The sequence below is a fragment of the Dysidea avara genome, chromosome 4, assembly GCF_963678975.1.
Source record: "Dysidea avara chromosome 4, odDysAvar1.4, whole genome shotgun sequence".
NCBI classification, from domain to species: domain Eukaryota; kingdom Metazoa; phylum Porifera; class Demospongiae; order Dictyoceratida; family Dysideidae; genus Dysidea; species Dysidea avara.
This window is the reverse complement of record NC_089275.1, coordinates 16,644,289-16,660,250: the sequence shown is the minus strand read 5'-3', so window position 1 is coordinate 16,660,250 and position 15,962 is coordinate 16,644,289. Positions and strand designations below refer to the sequence as shown.

At 38.0% G+C, this 15,962-nt stretch overlaps 1 protein-coding gene across 1 annotated transcript in view; it reads left to right on the top strand.

The window, feature by feature from the left end:
• LOC136253361 (mucolipin-3-like) overlaps positions 1–15,962 on the top strand; it is an 88,195-nt gene that overhangs the window by 14,495 nt on the left and 57,738 nt on the right. The window contains exons 5-7 of the mRNA XM_066046015.1: positions 4,352–4,637; positions 14,158–14,307; positions 15,836–15,946. Coding sequence (XP_065902087.1) covers positions 4,352–4,637; positions 14,158–14,307; positions 15,836–15,946 — 547 coding nt within the window. The remainder of the gene's footprint in view (positions 1–4,351; positions 4,638–14,157; positions 14,308–15,835; positions 15,947–15,962) is intronic.

Genomic DNA, 15,962 nt, shown 5'->3' with positions numbered 1-15,962 from the left:
ATAATATTAAGGATGGAAAATGGCCTAGTTTTACTGTAGCTTGCTTTATCTAGACAAAACATATGAATTCCAAGATATTTGCCATGAATGCAATGTTTTCATTTTAAAGTTTTATGACGAAATAGGCTGATGATAATCCATAGCTTATGCTTTATTTTCGTGCACAAAGGTTTTATAATAAAAAAATTCATGTAAAGTATTCATGATTGTCAATTTGAGTGACTGCTCTATATCTCTATCTTTTGCAGCAATGGTAGCTGCAGTGGTAAGAAAGATTGTAGGCCACATTCTTTAATGTGTCTTGGTTTTGAAAGTCAATAGCCTCAGGGTTCGAGGGAGTAAGCCATATGTAATTAATGCTTGGAAATTTGGTTAGTATGTAGCAGAAGTTATAGTTGTATAAAAAAAAAGTTAAAAGTCTTAAACAAAATTTATTTTACGATGGACATTTGGTTTTAATGAAAGAAGTTACATTTACAATTAAAATCACAGTTATCACAGTTGCGACTGTTCATAACCTGACCTACAACCTACAGAATGAGAACACAAGAACTATGTGTGCTGCTTGCCAAGGCACTAAATAATACACTCAACAAGTCTTAATTTTATACATATTTTATTTCAAAGTATATCGTTTACCAGACATGGCAATAATTGCAATTGTCACATGATCACTTTAATTGCAAGTAGAATATGCCAGTACCACCCAACCCTATGGCATGTGCTAATGACCACTAGATGCAGGGACGGTGGAGCAGGCCAAATGGTGAGGGGGCCAACTTTGACAGTGAAATATATACAGTAGAATTTGAAACATACAGTGACAGCAGATATAGTTGTTGGGGCTTGCCCCATGAAAAAATTTATATTTTAGAAGCCCTGAGAGCCTCTTTTAGACTAATTTACTATGTTTATCCAAATAAATTAAGTAGCTACCTGCAGCTTTTAAAGGAAATGTAAAAGTGACTGTTCTACTAGAGTGGTGGCAAAAATTGCTGTCAGACTCTAGTGCACTGGCTCTAGGTCCAGTTCTCTAGTGTCTGTGTACTGTATAGCACCTATAATAATTAAGGCTTTTCTAGCATAACTATTACAGTTTCTCACTTAGCAATTATGCAAAAAATGCAAGAATATTGCATAAATGGTATTGCAGTATTTTCAAAATAGCTGCAATACTCGGTATTGCACATCATAATATTGCATACAGGATATTGAAATATTTCCCAACCCTAACACATGGTGGAAGTGTTTTATTTAAGCACCAATAGACATGCTATGACTTTTTCAATACCTTCACCAATACTATATATAGGCATGAGCACAGTCACAGCAGAAAATGTACATAGACTGCATCAACAGTACAGTAGTACTGTAAATTAGGGATCATGGGGGTTTGGACTTTCTCACAAAAAATATCAGACCTTCATGGCGCCTTGGCAGTATTACATAGTTAGGTAATATCAGGCCCAAAAGTGTCTTAAAAGTGACCGAAAATGCTTCCATTAAGTTGTTATATACAACGTTTTGTACAGAAAAATTATATAGTGGAATTTTCTACTGACTGACTAACAAACTGCCTACCTGATTCCTTCAGACAAGCATAATGGCATACACACAGGCTGTTTTTTGCTGTTTGACGTCATTTTAGCCCAACAGGTTCCTTTTGGCATACCAAAGTACGTACGTATACAATGCATACATCACGGACTTGCCTTTGTCATCCTTTGTGTCTTTAATGGCAGTGAAAGGTGTCAATTTGTGGTGGTGCGTTATGGTTTCTCAGCTGACCAGCACATTTATAATAGAAACAAGTACACGAAAAAATTTGGAGCTTTCAACTAGAGTAGGGACCATAGCACATCGATAAAAAATACTGAACAAGTTGGAGTAGTCCATGATATTAAATCACAGTAAAACAATAAGAAGTGTTATACCCTGCTGTGCTCAAGATACCATAACGGAATTGCACAGTAGGGATATAACACTTTTATATTGTTTTACTTTGATTTAATATCATGGACTACTCCAACATGTCTTTTATCAATGTGCTATGGTCCCTACTGTAGTTGAAAATTCCAATTTTTTGTGTACTTGTTTGTTAACTTTTTTGTAAATAATTTTATTATGACTGGTGAACCCCACGCATACCGCATCTGAAATTGTGCAGCGCACCCCAGCTATATCAATTATTGTCTGAAAAGTGAAGTATCCATTATGCTTGGTTGTCAGCTATGTTCAACCCGTTACACAACATTTCGAATCAAGAACTTTTCCGAAAGCACCTCTACAATCTACGCATACCAAAAGAAATGGTGACGCACCCCAATTTTATTAATTATGGTCTGAAAGTGAAGTATCCATTACGCTTTGCTGTCAGTTATGTTCAACCCGTTACACAGCAATACGAACCAAGAACTGTTTGAAAAGCACCTCGGCAATCAAAATAGCCACTATAAAAGATATGGACGATTTCCATTTTGAAGGGAAGCCATCACGTGCTCGTGCCAAATCGACACCTTTCCCTGTCAGCAAAGATGAATGGGACACAAAGGAGGACACTGGTAAGTCCATGAAGAATGCATTGTACGTACTGTGGTATGGCAAAAGGCACTGGTTGGGCCGAAGCGATGTCGAACAGTGAAAAAATCAAGCCCGTAACATTAGCCGTTATCGAGTTACGCTTGTCTGAAGGCATCAGTCAGTCAGTCAGTTACTTACTTACTCAGTCAGTCAGTAGAAAATTCTGTCGAATAAAAAAGTTTTATAATTCCGTAGCAACTTGTTGAAAGCATTTTGGGTTGATCTGAAAGCTTGTTTGGGCTTAGTTTTACCTCACCAATACTGCCTCATCATCGTCGGGGAAAATTGAGGCTGGTTTTTGGGTGATGTTATTTTGTGGGCCATGCTTACTCCTTTGTGGTCCCTACTATACAGTTACTATCGTACTGTATGATTGTCCATATTTCCATGGTGACTAGTAATGCTTTGTAATAGGCTGAACATACGTAGCTGAAAACAAAGTGTTATGATGTTATGACCATGTCATTTCTTAGCAATTGATGGTTGGGGTGCATGTTCAGATGCTACATTAATTATTGTAATATGTCTGCTTCTTTGTTGCAGTATGTGCTGGTTCATCATTCATAATTGTGACTGTCTCTGGGAAAATCGGTTTTATTGCCCATTTGAAAGTATCGAGAAATGCCGGTTTTAAATATTCAGAGTGTTGTAGCTGTCCAATAGTGGTAGCTACGCATACCAAATTTTCACACGTTTTACAACAATTTCTTACCTTGCAGATCATCCACTGAAGAAATAATCAACATAGCTAAGTTTCCCGCCATTTTAGACAGTTTTTAAACCGAGGTTGACTGTATCAGGCAAGCCCCAAAATGTTGGGAGACGGGGGCCTGGAAGGTGGGCAAGATGGTGCTCAAAAATTGAAAAGGAATGTGTTGGGATGAATTAGGCCAAGTTATGGGTCATTCAGGGCTCAGAACTGGCTAAAATGAAAGGAAATTTACAGCACAGGGTCATTGTACAATACCACGGAGCTGTACAGCCACACACAGCCATCTCCTGGTTGGCTGTAGCTCCATCAAGACCCCAGACCACACGTACGGCTCACCATTTTGCTTGAAAAAAGCAGCCAGCAAAAGCAGACCACTTTACTCTGGTCGACTGTGACAGTGAAATTTGATAGTGCATTCATTAAGCTTTGTGTTTGTGTTCCTGTCTTGGGAAATAAGACTGGTTTTCACAGATCCAGTCACAATTATGTTAAACAAGCAAGTACTGTACAAGGAAAAATTATGAATTTTAAGTTTCGTTAGGATCACAGAAATAAAAAGTAGGGAAACAAGGGAAATCGCCTACACTTGCAGACATAGTAGTGGAAATTTAATCCTTAATTTAGAGTCATTCATGGCTATGATTCTTAATCGAGCTTAAAATTCCTATTCTCGTGTACTTATATAATGATATAAGGCACTAAATACTGGTAGGTAAACTACTGTACTGACTGCTTTGGAGCATACATACATTCAGAATTTAAATAACCTGTTTAGTGCATTTATTGAGGAAATGCATGCATACAACTGTTACTACTATCACAAACATATACGATAACAAATAATTAATTATTGCATTCATGTTCAAATTTGATGTTCAAAAATTTGTTCATATAAAGTATATTAGCAATGATATTCAGTTTTCATCTGCCCACCCACACAGTTTTATTAACATCCAGAAGGTTATTAGTTCTATATTGTATCTGTATGTGCATACATATACGTACCATGTACATGTGTGTGCTCATGTCAAGAATGTGTATGTCTGGCTATATTTATAGGATTAAACTCATAGCGTTTCACTTTACCCTTTCTTCACTGTTTCCAAAACATGTGTTAGAAGAATACAGTTCTATCCATGCTGACATTGATTTTGACATCACAATGGAAAATGATTTATACATTGGCATGGATGTTGACACTGGTCTTGATATTAAATTACGAAGGATTGATTCTAAACAATTCATGGCAAAAGTAACCATTTTGGATATCTTTATACTATTGGCAATCTTAGCATCTACTGCACTGATTGTTATGTCTTACTTTTCAACTTTCAAATTGGCAAAGGTACAGTGCGTATATGCATTGATATAATTATGTATGTATGCATGTGTGTTGTGTGTGTGTGTGTATAAAGAGTGCAACAGCCTTAAAATACTTGTGACCTCTTGTTGCTAAACTTTTGTTTGTGATCCCTAGGACTTGTCTGTTCAAATTAACAAACATAGCTATATACAATGTTATCGCTGCTGACCCATAATCAAATTTTCAGACATGTATATAAATGATTTATAATAATTATACAGTGCTTTTCATAGGCGGATCTAGGAGACACTGTTAGGGGGCTGAGGGAGAGCAAGAAGCTTTAGGATAAAGCAGTGTTTATTCCACTGTGAGGAGACTATTTCAGCAATTACGTAGATTGTGGAACTTCTTACCACCTTTAGATAAAAAAATAATGATATTAGTAAATTTACACAGAAACTGCAGAGTTACATATTTTTTATAATCTGTAATTAATATCTAATCAAAAACAGCCAAGCTGTAAAAAAAGGAGTGCGGCCCTTGAAAAGGCTATGGTGAAAAAAGATGTGAAATCCAAGGTGGCGGCCAAGAAATGGCTGTGATGGTAGGTTAATGGTAAAAATTTTAATAACGACAATTCAGGTGAATTTGGTGCCGCTTGGTCAATTGGCACAAAATTCACCTGAATTGTCATTATTAAAATTTTTACCAGTAACCTACCATCACAGCCATTTCTTGGCCGCCACCTTGGATTTCACATCTTTTTTCACCATAGCCTTTTCAAGGGCCGCACTCCTTTTTTTACAGCTTGGCTGTTTTTGATTAGATTTCACTTCTTTTTGTATTTGTATACCCCAAAGCCGGCCTATGGCCAGCTTTGGGGCTTTTTAACCTATATATATTTTTTTTTACCACAAGAAAAAGAAAAAGATGAAGCAGATTTTATAAACACTTTAACTCATTCTGATTTTATCAGTAAATGTACAAATTATATATATAATGCATATATCAAGAGTTCATAATATAAAAAGAGAGCATATATTTATTACATGTCAATTAATCTCCACAGGATAAATCTCTCTACTGGGTGACTTGAAATGTAGCTGAAATCTCTACAGGGTGATCTGCTTGTACGTAGATGAACTCTTTACAGGATTCTCTCTACAGGGTGACTTGACTCTAGCTGAACTCTCTGCAGGGTTATCTGTTTGTAGTTGAATTCTCTACAGGGTGACTTGTTTGCAGCTGAACTCTCTACAAGGTAACTTCTTCTAGCTGATCTGTCTACAGGGTGACTTGTTTCTAGCTAGTCTCTCTACAGGACAATTTGTTTGTAGCTGAATTCTCTACAGGGTGATGTGTTTGTAGCTGAACTCTCTACATGGTGGTTGCTTTGTAGCTGAACTCTCTAAAAAAGGTGACTTCTTCTAGCTGAACTCTCTACAGTGTGATCTTTTCATAGCTGCATGAACTCTCTACAGGATGATTTGTTTGCAGCTGAACTCTCTACATGATGATTTCTTTGTAGCTGAAGTCTCTACAGGGTGATTTGTTTGTAGCTGAACTCCCTACAAGGTAACTTCATCTAGCTGATCTATCTACAGGGTAATTTGTTTGTAGCTGAGTTCTCTACAGGGTGTTTGTTTGCAGCTGAATTCTCTACATGGTGGTTTCTTTATAGCTGAACTCTCTACAAGGTGACTTCTTCTAGCTGATCTCTCGACAGGGTGATTTGTTTGTAGCTGAACTCTCTACAGGTGATTTGTTTGTAGCTGAACTCTCTACAAGGCGATACTTCTAGGTGATCTCTCTACAGGATGACTTGTTCCTAACTGAACTCTCAACAGGGTGATCTGTTCATAGCTGAACTTTCTACTGGGTGATTTGTTTGCAGCTAAACTCTCTACATGGTGGTTTCTTTGTAGCTGAACTCTCTACAAAGTAACTTATACTACCTGATCTCTCTACAGTGTGACTTGTTTCCAGCTGATCTGTGATTTGTTTGTATCTGAACTCTGTACAGGCTGATTTGTTTGCAGCTGAACTATCTACATGGAGGGTTCTTTGTTGCTGAACTCTCTACATGGTGACTTCTTCTAGCTGATCTCTCTACAGGGTGACTTGTTTGTAGCTGAATTCTCTACAGGTGACTTGTTTCTAGCTGATCTCTGTACAGGGTGACTTGTTCCTAGCTGAACTCTCTACAGGTTATTTGTTTGCAGCTGAACTCTCTTACATGGTGGTTTCTTTGTAGCTGAACTCTCTACAAGGTGACTTCTTCTAGCTGATCTCTCTACAAGATGACTTGTTTCTAACTGAACTCTCTACAGTGTGATCTGTTCATAGTGGAACTTTCTACTGGGTGATTTGTTTGCAGCTGAACTCTTTGCATGATTGTTTCTTTGTAACTGAACTCTCTACAAGGTAACTTCTTCTAGCTGATCTCTCTACAGGGCAACTTGTTTGAGCTGAACTCTCTACATGATGGTTTCTTTGTAGCTGAACTCTCTATTAGGTACCTTCTTCTTGCTGATCTGACTACAGGGTGACTTATTTGTAGCTGAATTCCCTACAGAATAACTTACAATGTAATATAATTGAGTAAATTATAAATGCAGCTGAATGCTTTATTAGGGTGACTGTTCTATTAGAGTATCTCGATCTCGCATTTGCTACACGTAGTTGCGTTTCGAATCATAACTCAGTGGTTTGTAACCCGATTCTTCTGTACTACTGCAAGGGCTTTCTATGATGATTATTCCAGCTACATACTGATTTTCAGCTCATTGCTCTAAGCGGTTTGCCTGATAGACACGAAAACTAATAGTATTTTTATTCATAAAAATCGATCGCGTAATTTTGACACAGGTTGGGTTTTATGTCATATCTCCGTGGTCTTTATCCCGATTCCTTTCAAACCACAAAAAGGCACTCCTACGATGGTTGCTCCATCTACATAGCAATTTTCAACTGATTCCTCAAAGGAGTTTACCCTGTAGGTGTGACAGACCTTCGACCTTATTTTACGCAAATAATCGGTCATAACTCCGTGAATGTTCATCGGATTCCTACCAAAGTTGTACAAAGATCCGCCTTAATGAGCCCTTTAAGTGTGCCAATTTCAGCCCGATCCGAGCACGCATTCGTGTTTTATGGCGGATTTTGCGAAGTGTGTGAAATGAAGAAGAAGTAGAAGAAAAAAACGAAGAAATTAAAACGAAATTTTGTTCGCTCGTATCTCGGAAATGGCTGGAGCGATTTTCTTCAAATTTGGTGTGTAGACTCCCCTTGCTGGCCGGCACCTCTCTAGCAAATTTGGTTCCAATCGGATAAGGGATCACAGAGCTACATAGGTGTGAAAATTGCGTTTTCTTTCTTCCTGTTAATATACTCACGGGTGGCACGCCGGCTTCTTGGGCCGCACAACACACTACCGTGTGTCTTGATATGCATTATACTCTATAATTGAGGTTTGCATATTGAATTCATTGTTATACTAAGAATCATAAGAAATGTGGTCAAAATTACATCATAAATAATTAAATAATGAATTAATGTTTGAGAAAATACAAGGCCCACCAACTTGCACTAACCGGTGTTCTGATCACCACTGAACAAAGGCACAAACATACAATAATCAGGAATTTTTGTGTTAGTGATTAAAATGGTGCAGCAATTCTGTTTAACACCGATCAAAACAGATTAGCACATGACTTGCATTCCAATCAGTGCTGGTGCAGTTTGGAGTGGGTGTTAATCTAGAAACGACGAGCTGTAGCAACAAGCGGTCATCCATGAAAGTAGAATACTAGTATTAGTTAGTATCACTGATGTGTGCTTCAGAGCCATTTGTCGTTTTGTAGGTGACTGAGGTGGCTTAATACTGCCAGTGTTTTTCCTACTTGTCAGGCGTTGGACAGAGGGCGCTTGCAAGATAATGTTGTAAGAAGGGTGGAGGTAAGTCTATTGTACTGTACAATCAAGATACTCGAATAGAGCAGTCACTTAACTGTGTGATAGAACACACACTAAATTGCTATATAGTAAAAGTCTAGCTCTCCATCCTAAAATTAGTTCTATACTGTTTACAAAAGCTAAATTCTGTGTGTCCAGCTTGTAAACTTGCGCTTCTAATAGATAGCAGTCAGTTTCATGCTTGGTATTGTTACATATGTTTTATTCTCTTGAACAGTATGGTAGCTACACATTGTATATGCTTTGCCCTGGTGTTTAGTTGTCATGTTGGTACATGTACTTGGTTGTATGTGACACGGTCCTAGAAGTCACTCTCTAGGGTTCGTATGGACACAATAGCATGAAATTAACAAGGAGGAAACATCCTGATCGCCTGGCAGACTCATGTAAGCATTCGAGCGTAAATCAGATGGCTGCAGGATTGAGGCTGCCTAGGTCCAGTCATGGATTTTTCTCGTTTCTACAACCTTTTCAAATACACTTTATATAACATCTGTAGAACCAGGTGTCCTGCAAATCTTCAGCACTTGTGCTGTAAAGCCTTAATCAATAATTTTTTAAAATAATAAAAATAATAAGTTACGTGCATTCATCTGCAATTGTATAACTTTGTTTGGTAGCTGGATGGATGAAAGGCATACACTTTCAAAATTATTTGGATATCTTCTGAGAAAATTTTTAAAATCAGACTTCCTAGGTTTTTGAATTTGGGAACATTTTTGATAGTTATTCAGCTAACAAAGTTTATACTTTGCAAAGCATCATACAGTACAATAGTACTGCATAGTAGAGACCACAAAGGAGAAGGCGTGGCCCATGAAATAAAATCACCCAAAAAGCAGCCTCAATTTTCCCAGATGATGATGAGGCAGTATTGGTTAGGTAAAACTAAGTCTAAATAAGCTTTCAGATCAACCCGAAACACTTTCAACAAGTTGCTACGGAATTAAAAAAAAAATCATTTAGAAGAATTTTCTAGTGACTGACTGACTGACTGAGTAACTGACTGATTCCTTCAGACAAGCATAACTCGATAGCGGCTAATATTATGAGGTAGATTTTTTCACTGTTTGATGTTGCTTTGGCCCAAGAGGTGCCTTTTGGCATACCGCCGTACGTACAATGCATTCTTCATGGACTTACCAGTGTCCTTCTTTGTGTCCCATTCATCTTTGCTGACAGCAAAAGGTGTCGATTTTCTGGTAGCACGTGATGGCTTCTCTTCGTAATGGAAATTGTTCTTATTTTTCATAGTGGCTACTTTGATTGCAGAGGTACTTTTCGACAGTTCTTGATTCATACTTCTGTGTAACTGGTTGAACATAGTTGACAACGAAGTGTAACGGATACTTCACTTTTCAGACAATAATTGATATAACTGGGTTGCATGATACAATTTCTTTCATTTGGTAAATGGGGATTGCAGAGGTGCTTTTCAAAGAGTTCTTGATTCGAAATGCTGTGCTACAGGTTGAACATAGCCGACAAAGAAGCATAATGGATACTTCACTTTTCAGACGATAATTGATATGGCTGGGGCGTGCGACTCCATTTCAGATGCGGTATGTGTGCGTTCACCAGTCATAATAATTATTTACAAAAAAAGTCAACAAACAAGTGCACCAAAAAATTGGAATTTTCAACTAGAGTAGGGATCATAGCACATTGATAAAAAGTACTGAAACAAGTTCGAGTAGTCCATGGTATTAAATCACAGTAAACAATAAGAAGTGTTATATCCCTACTGTGCATTTCCAGTATTTTGAGCACATGCAGTAGGGATGTAACAATTCTTATTGTTTTACTGTGTTTAATATCATGGACTACTCTAACTTGTTTCAGTACATTTTATCGATGTGCTATGGTCCCTACTCTAATTGAAAATTCCAATTTTTTGTGTACTTGTATAAAATTAGTCATCTGAATTAAAGTAAAGTGTACTAAATAATTTGGTAGTATTGTTATAATTTGCAAAATTATCAACTGATGACATTAGAATTATGACTGTTCTATTAGGGAAGTGACTACTCTATTAGAGTATCTCAATCTTAGCTCAAAAATTCAGACTTATTTGCCTCACTTTCTTCACAGTACACATACACTTTATAACTGTTAAGTGCATTTATAACTGTTGTATTATATATACCTATTACTTCTGATACAGTGTGAATGCATGATTCCTGTTTCTGATGTCAATATAGTCCTGTAAGTCTAAGGGGGACAAAAGAAGGGCCAAAGGGTGACGGGGGTGGGGGAGGCTCCTTTGGCCCTGCCTATGGTAATTGTGCTCATAGTAGCTTGGGTGATTTATTAGCCTGCTAAGGAAGTGTTACTGTAATATAGGTCAAGGGTTGAGGGTATATAATAGTTATACGGGCACAATGTGGAGCCTATGAAATTTATAAACCCGAAGGCCCGGGCTGTAGTGCACAAGCGAAGCAAGGGTGCTACTAAGAGCCTGGGGGTTTATAAATTTCATAGATTCCACATTGTGCCCGTATAACTGCTTTAGACTCTATTTCACATTACACTCAGATTACTTACCTAATCCAAGGCTGTTTCTTCTGTAGGCTCGGCAAAAGCGGCTGGTTTACTTGCGATAATACTAGCGCCATGGAAACTATGCGTCTTCACGTGACAAAATAATAGGCACTCGTTAAATCACTGCATGTGAACAATGCATAGCGATTGGATAAACCTAGATTTTGAGCATATGTTATATTGTGCCTGAAGGTGTGGAGTATATTAGAAAACAAGGTGGAGTATATGAGATTTATTACTAGAGCTGGGCGATATTCCGATATTTATTGATATCGACGATATTAAGAACTGGCGGTATTAAATTTACTACTGACGGTATTATCGAATCATCACGTGCATCATACGTTTCCATCACGTGCGTAAGCATAATGGCGTCTGACGATGAGGAAGTCGAAGTTGACACCACTGAAAGAGACAACGAGGAGACCGATAGTGATACTGTACTTGTTTCAAAAAGGAAAGCCAAAGCATTTGTGTGGAAGTATTTCGACTTCGAAACAGATGGAAATGGCCGTCCTCTCTGTGTCGATTTACCGAAGTGTCGCTTGTGCCCAAACCATACAACGGTTGCTGCGAAGGATTCGAATACTTCGAATTTATACAGCCATTTGAAAACCAAGCATCCTGAGGAGTATGCTCTAGCGTGTCAAGCTAGCAAGAAGAAAAGCAAAAGTTTCAGCACAGAGGAAGCAGCCGCTCCGAAGTTAACACTCTTAGATTCATGGGATAAGCGCCGACCTTTGTCATCATCGTCAAGAGAGCACAAAACTTTGACTAACGCTGTCACATACTGCCTTGCAAGAGACATGCTACCATTGTCCACTGTAGACAAGCCAGGCTTCTGGAAGATGTTACAACAATTTAATCCAAGGTATCAACTACCCACTCGTAAACACTTTACTAAAGTGGCAGTACCAGCACTAGTCAATGAGGTCAAAAGTGAAATTGAAGAAAAGATTAAAATCAAACAGTTGGACTACTATTCTGCTACTACAGATCTATGGACCTCAGCTGCTGGAGGCCCGTATATGACTTTTACTGTCCATTTTATAGATGCCAACTGGGATTTAAAATCATATTGCCTCCAAACTCACTACCTTCCCATGGACCACACTGGGACAAAAATTGCTGAGGCTCTTGAGGAAACCATACAGCAATGGGGCCTTGAAGTAGAGAAGCTGGTAGGAATCACTACTGATAGTGGTTCCAACATCAAGCTGGCATGTGACCTGCTTAATTGGAATAGGTTGAGTTGTTTTGGTCACAACTTAAATCTAGCTGTGGGAAAGGGATTAAATGATGCAAGGGTACAACGTACCCTCAGGGTTGTTAGAAGTGCTGTAGCTGCATTTTCAAGGAGTTGGAAGAAGCAGAAAGACTTGGTTATTGCACAAGAACAAAGGGGGCTAGAAATTCACAAGCTAAAGGTTGACGTAGTGACACGATGGGGCTCTGCATATGACATGGTTGAAAGAATGTTGGAGCAAATGAATGCTGTGAGAAATGTTCTTAGTGAAGACAGAGCCTCTTCACATTTATCACCCTCATGGCAAGATCGAGATGTTTTGCAGTCTATTGCTGCTGCTCTAAAAGGATTGAAAACCATGACAGATGCACTTGCTGCTGAAAAGTGTGTTACAGTTTCTGCAGTGAAGCCATTGTTGAGTCATTTAGCAGAGGAAGTGCTCGTGGCAGAAAATGATGACACTGACCTGACAAAGGAAATGAAGAAAAGGATAAAGGATGATTTAGAAGCAAGATATGATGATCCAGAACTCAGCTTTCTCCTAGAACTTTCTTCATTTCTAGATCCTAGATTCAAGCTCAACTATGTCAGCAATAGAGCAGAAATTTTAGAAGAGGTAGAGAAGGAAATGAGAGATTTGACTGACCGTTCAGTGGATGATTCATCACACTTACCTTCAAGTTCACAGTCTGGTAGTTCAGGAATGGCAGCTCCACCATCTAAGAAAGCAAAAGGACTAAGCAAGGTTCTTGGTCGCTGTTTGGGCAATAGTCAGTCGGTTCAGCTGACCCCTCGCCAGCAAGTAAAGCAAGAGTTGGATCAGTATTTAAGTCATCCGCAGCTAGATGTTGAAGCGTCTCCTCTTGACTGGTGGAAGATTGAAGCTGTTAGATACCCAAATGTGGCAAAGCTAGCACGTAAATATCTGTGTTTGTGTGCAACAAGTGTAGCCGCTGAGCGTGTGTTCAGCTGTGGAGGCCACGTTGTTTCTGACAGAAGGACATGTCTGAAACCAGAAAGAGTTGACAACTTGGTAATTTTGGCTCTAAACATGAAAAACTAGTGTTGTCTCAGTTGTACCACTTATGTAGTTATCTGATTGTCATGATGGTTTGTAAGGTTTGTAAATTTTGAAACTTGTACCATGTTAGATGTTGTATGTAACCTATAGTAGTTATCTTGATGGTTTGTAAACTTGTATTACTACAACTTGTAATGTCAGACATGTACCCTATAGAAGAGAAAATAACAAGTAATATTGATTAAATAACATAAAATTATACAATGGTAATATCGCAACACAATATATCGGGATATTTAGTAATATCGTCAAAAACTATGATATGATATATCGCTTTGAAATTTTGGGATATCGCCCAGCTCTATTTATTACCCACCCAAAACAGCTTAAATAGAGTCTAAATATATGTATCAGGGAAATCTTGAGTGTCCATGTTACATATTATGTGTGTATGTGTGTGTGTCTCTGTGTGTCAGTATGTGGTAATGTATGTATGTACGTATGAATGGATGCATGTATGGATGTATGAATGGATGTATGCATGTGTATGCATGCACCAGTAAACAATATTCTATTATACCATGAACATGTTAAATAATGTTTCTTAAGAAGTTTTCTAGTGCTTCATTATTGTATCAGTCATACCAATCCAGCACTGGTGTGTTGGCTATCTTGGGAGGATTGTCAAAGCCTCCAAAATTTGCCTTGCCATTTTTATGGTGAATCTCTACTATGAAGTACTGCCATACTTAAGAATATGGTCATTTCAATGATACTAGAAAGTGAAGAGACATTTTGCAGAAGAACATGAGAAGAATATACAATGGCAAGACCTCCACCCATTGTTCAGCAAGTGGTATATATTTGCAATATTAACAAATCTTCTAATCTTAGTAGCAACAATCCTGAAGATTTCTAGTGAATATATGGTAAGTACTGAACTGTGCATTTTAAAAGCTAACCAGTGTATTCATTCTTATTTGCATTCTGTACCATTAATTTTCTCCTTACCCTATATATAGTGTACTGTGAGTAGTGTGCATGACATATGTGACCCAGTCTGGGAAAACCACTCTTATCTTATCACCTATTTAACAGTATCGGGAAATGCCGGTTTTTAAGTAATTATTGTGTTGTAACTCGCTAAAAGTTGAAGCTATGTGTACCAAATTTTCACACATTTTACACCAATTCCTTACCTTGCAGAGCATCCACTGTGCAAGCAGCCAACAACTAAGTTTCCATAGTTTTTAAACAGAGGTTGACTGTATCAGGCGAGCTCCTAAAAGGGAGGGAGGCAAGCGCCTGGAAGGAAGGCAAGAGGCTTTTCAAAAAATTTAAAAAGAAGGCTTAAGAGATGAATTAGGCCATGTTATAGGACATTTAGGTCTCAAAACTGGTTAAAATGAAAGCACATGTACAGCACAGGTCTTTATTCAACACAACGGTGCTGTACAGCCACATACAGCCAACCCCAGACTGGCCAGAGCTCCATTAGGACCCGAGACCGCTTGTACGGATCGCCACTGTACTTGGGAAAAGCAGCCCACAAAGCAGACCACTCAAGTCTAGCTGATTTGGTAATGAAATTTGATAGCTTATTCATGTACTGTAGCTTTGTGTTAATGGTGAAAAATCAAATCTCCTGACATGGATGATAAGACCAGTTTTCCCAGACCCAGTCACATATTAGGTAGTGATAAGCTCATCCTCAAAATTAAAGATCAACAGTGCAAATAGCATGCTAAGGCCTGTCTTCTAAACTTATTAACCTCCGTCATGTGACCTCATTCTACACCTTTGAAATGTTATATTTTTCATGCTAGCAATGCTTTGTAAGCTGCTGTAGATATCATTCATTTTGCATCAGATTTTGTCTGACACTCTAATATAACAGTCACTCTTCAATGGCTTTTCACTCTAATGCAACCAACATTTTTGTACCCTTTTAATACTAGAACCTTTCAGATATTTCTATAATTGGAACCTTCATTCATAAGGTATTCAGAAACTTAAGTGTGTAGCTAGCTGCAGTGGTTAAATATGATCCTTTTTGATAAGTGTAGAGGTGCTCTGGTTAGTATCCATTTTGACAATTTATTGTGTTGGTATACTACTCTGCATAACTGTTCTGTCAGTGTATTGTGATTGTACTATTGGTAGGATATCTCACTATACCTAGATTTGAAGAGTTTGTACTTTGATAAATACCTTATCAAAACATTTGGCTATTGTAGTTTTTTGAGTAGTTTGTCTGGTTGGTGTGGAAGCAAATTACGTTTGTTATATAACCTATTTTAGAATATTTGTCAATCTGTGCACCCATCTCTATACTAAAGTTGAAAGTTAATGGGACCTAAAATTTACATATGCCAGCTAAGCTGGTAAATTATCAAAATAGAATAAGGAGATTTAAGATACAGTTAAATGAAATTATAGTTATTGTTGACTCAATAGGAGGATATTGTTGTTGGGCTGATAGAAACAGTAAGGATTTTACTTGGAATTGGACTGATGCTGCTATGGTGTGGTATGTTTGGATTTCTCAAATATTTTGACACTTTAAATGTAAGTATATTGTAGC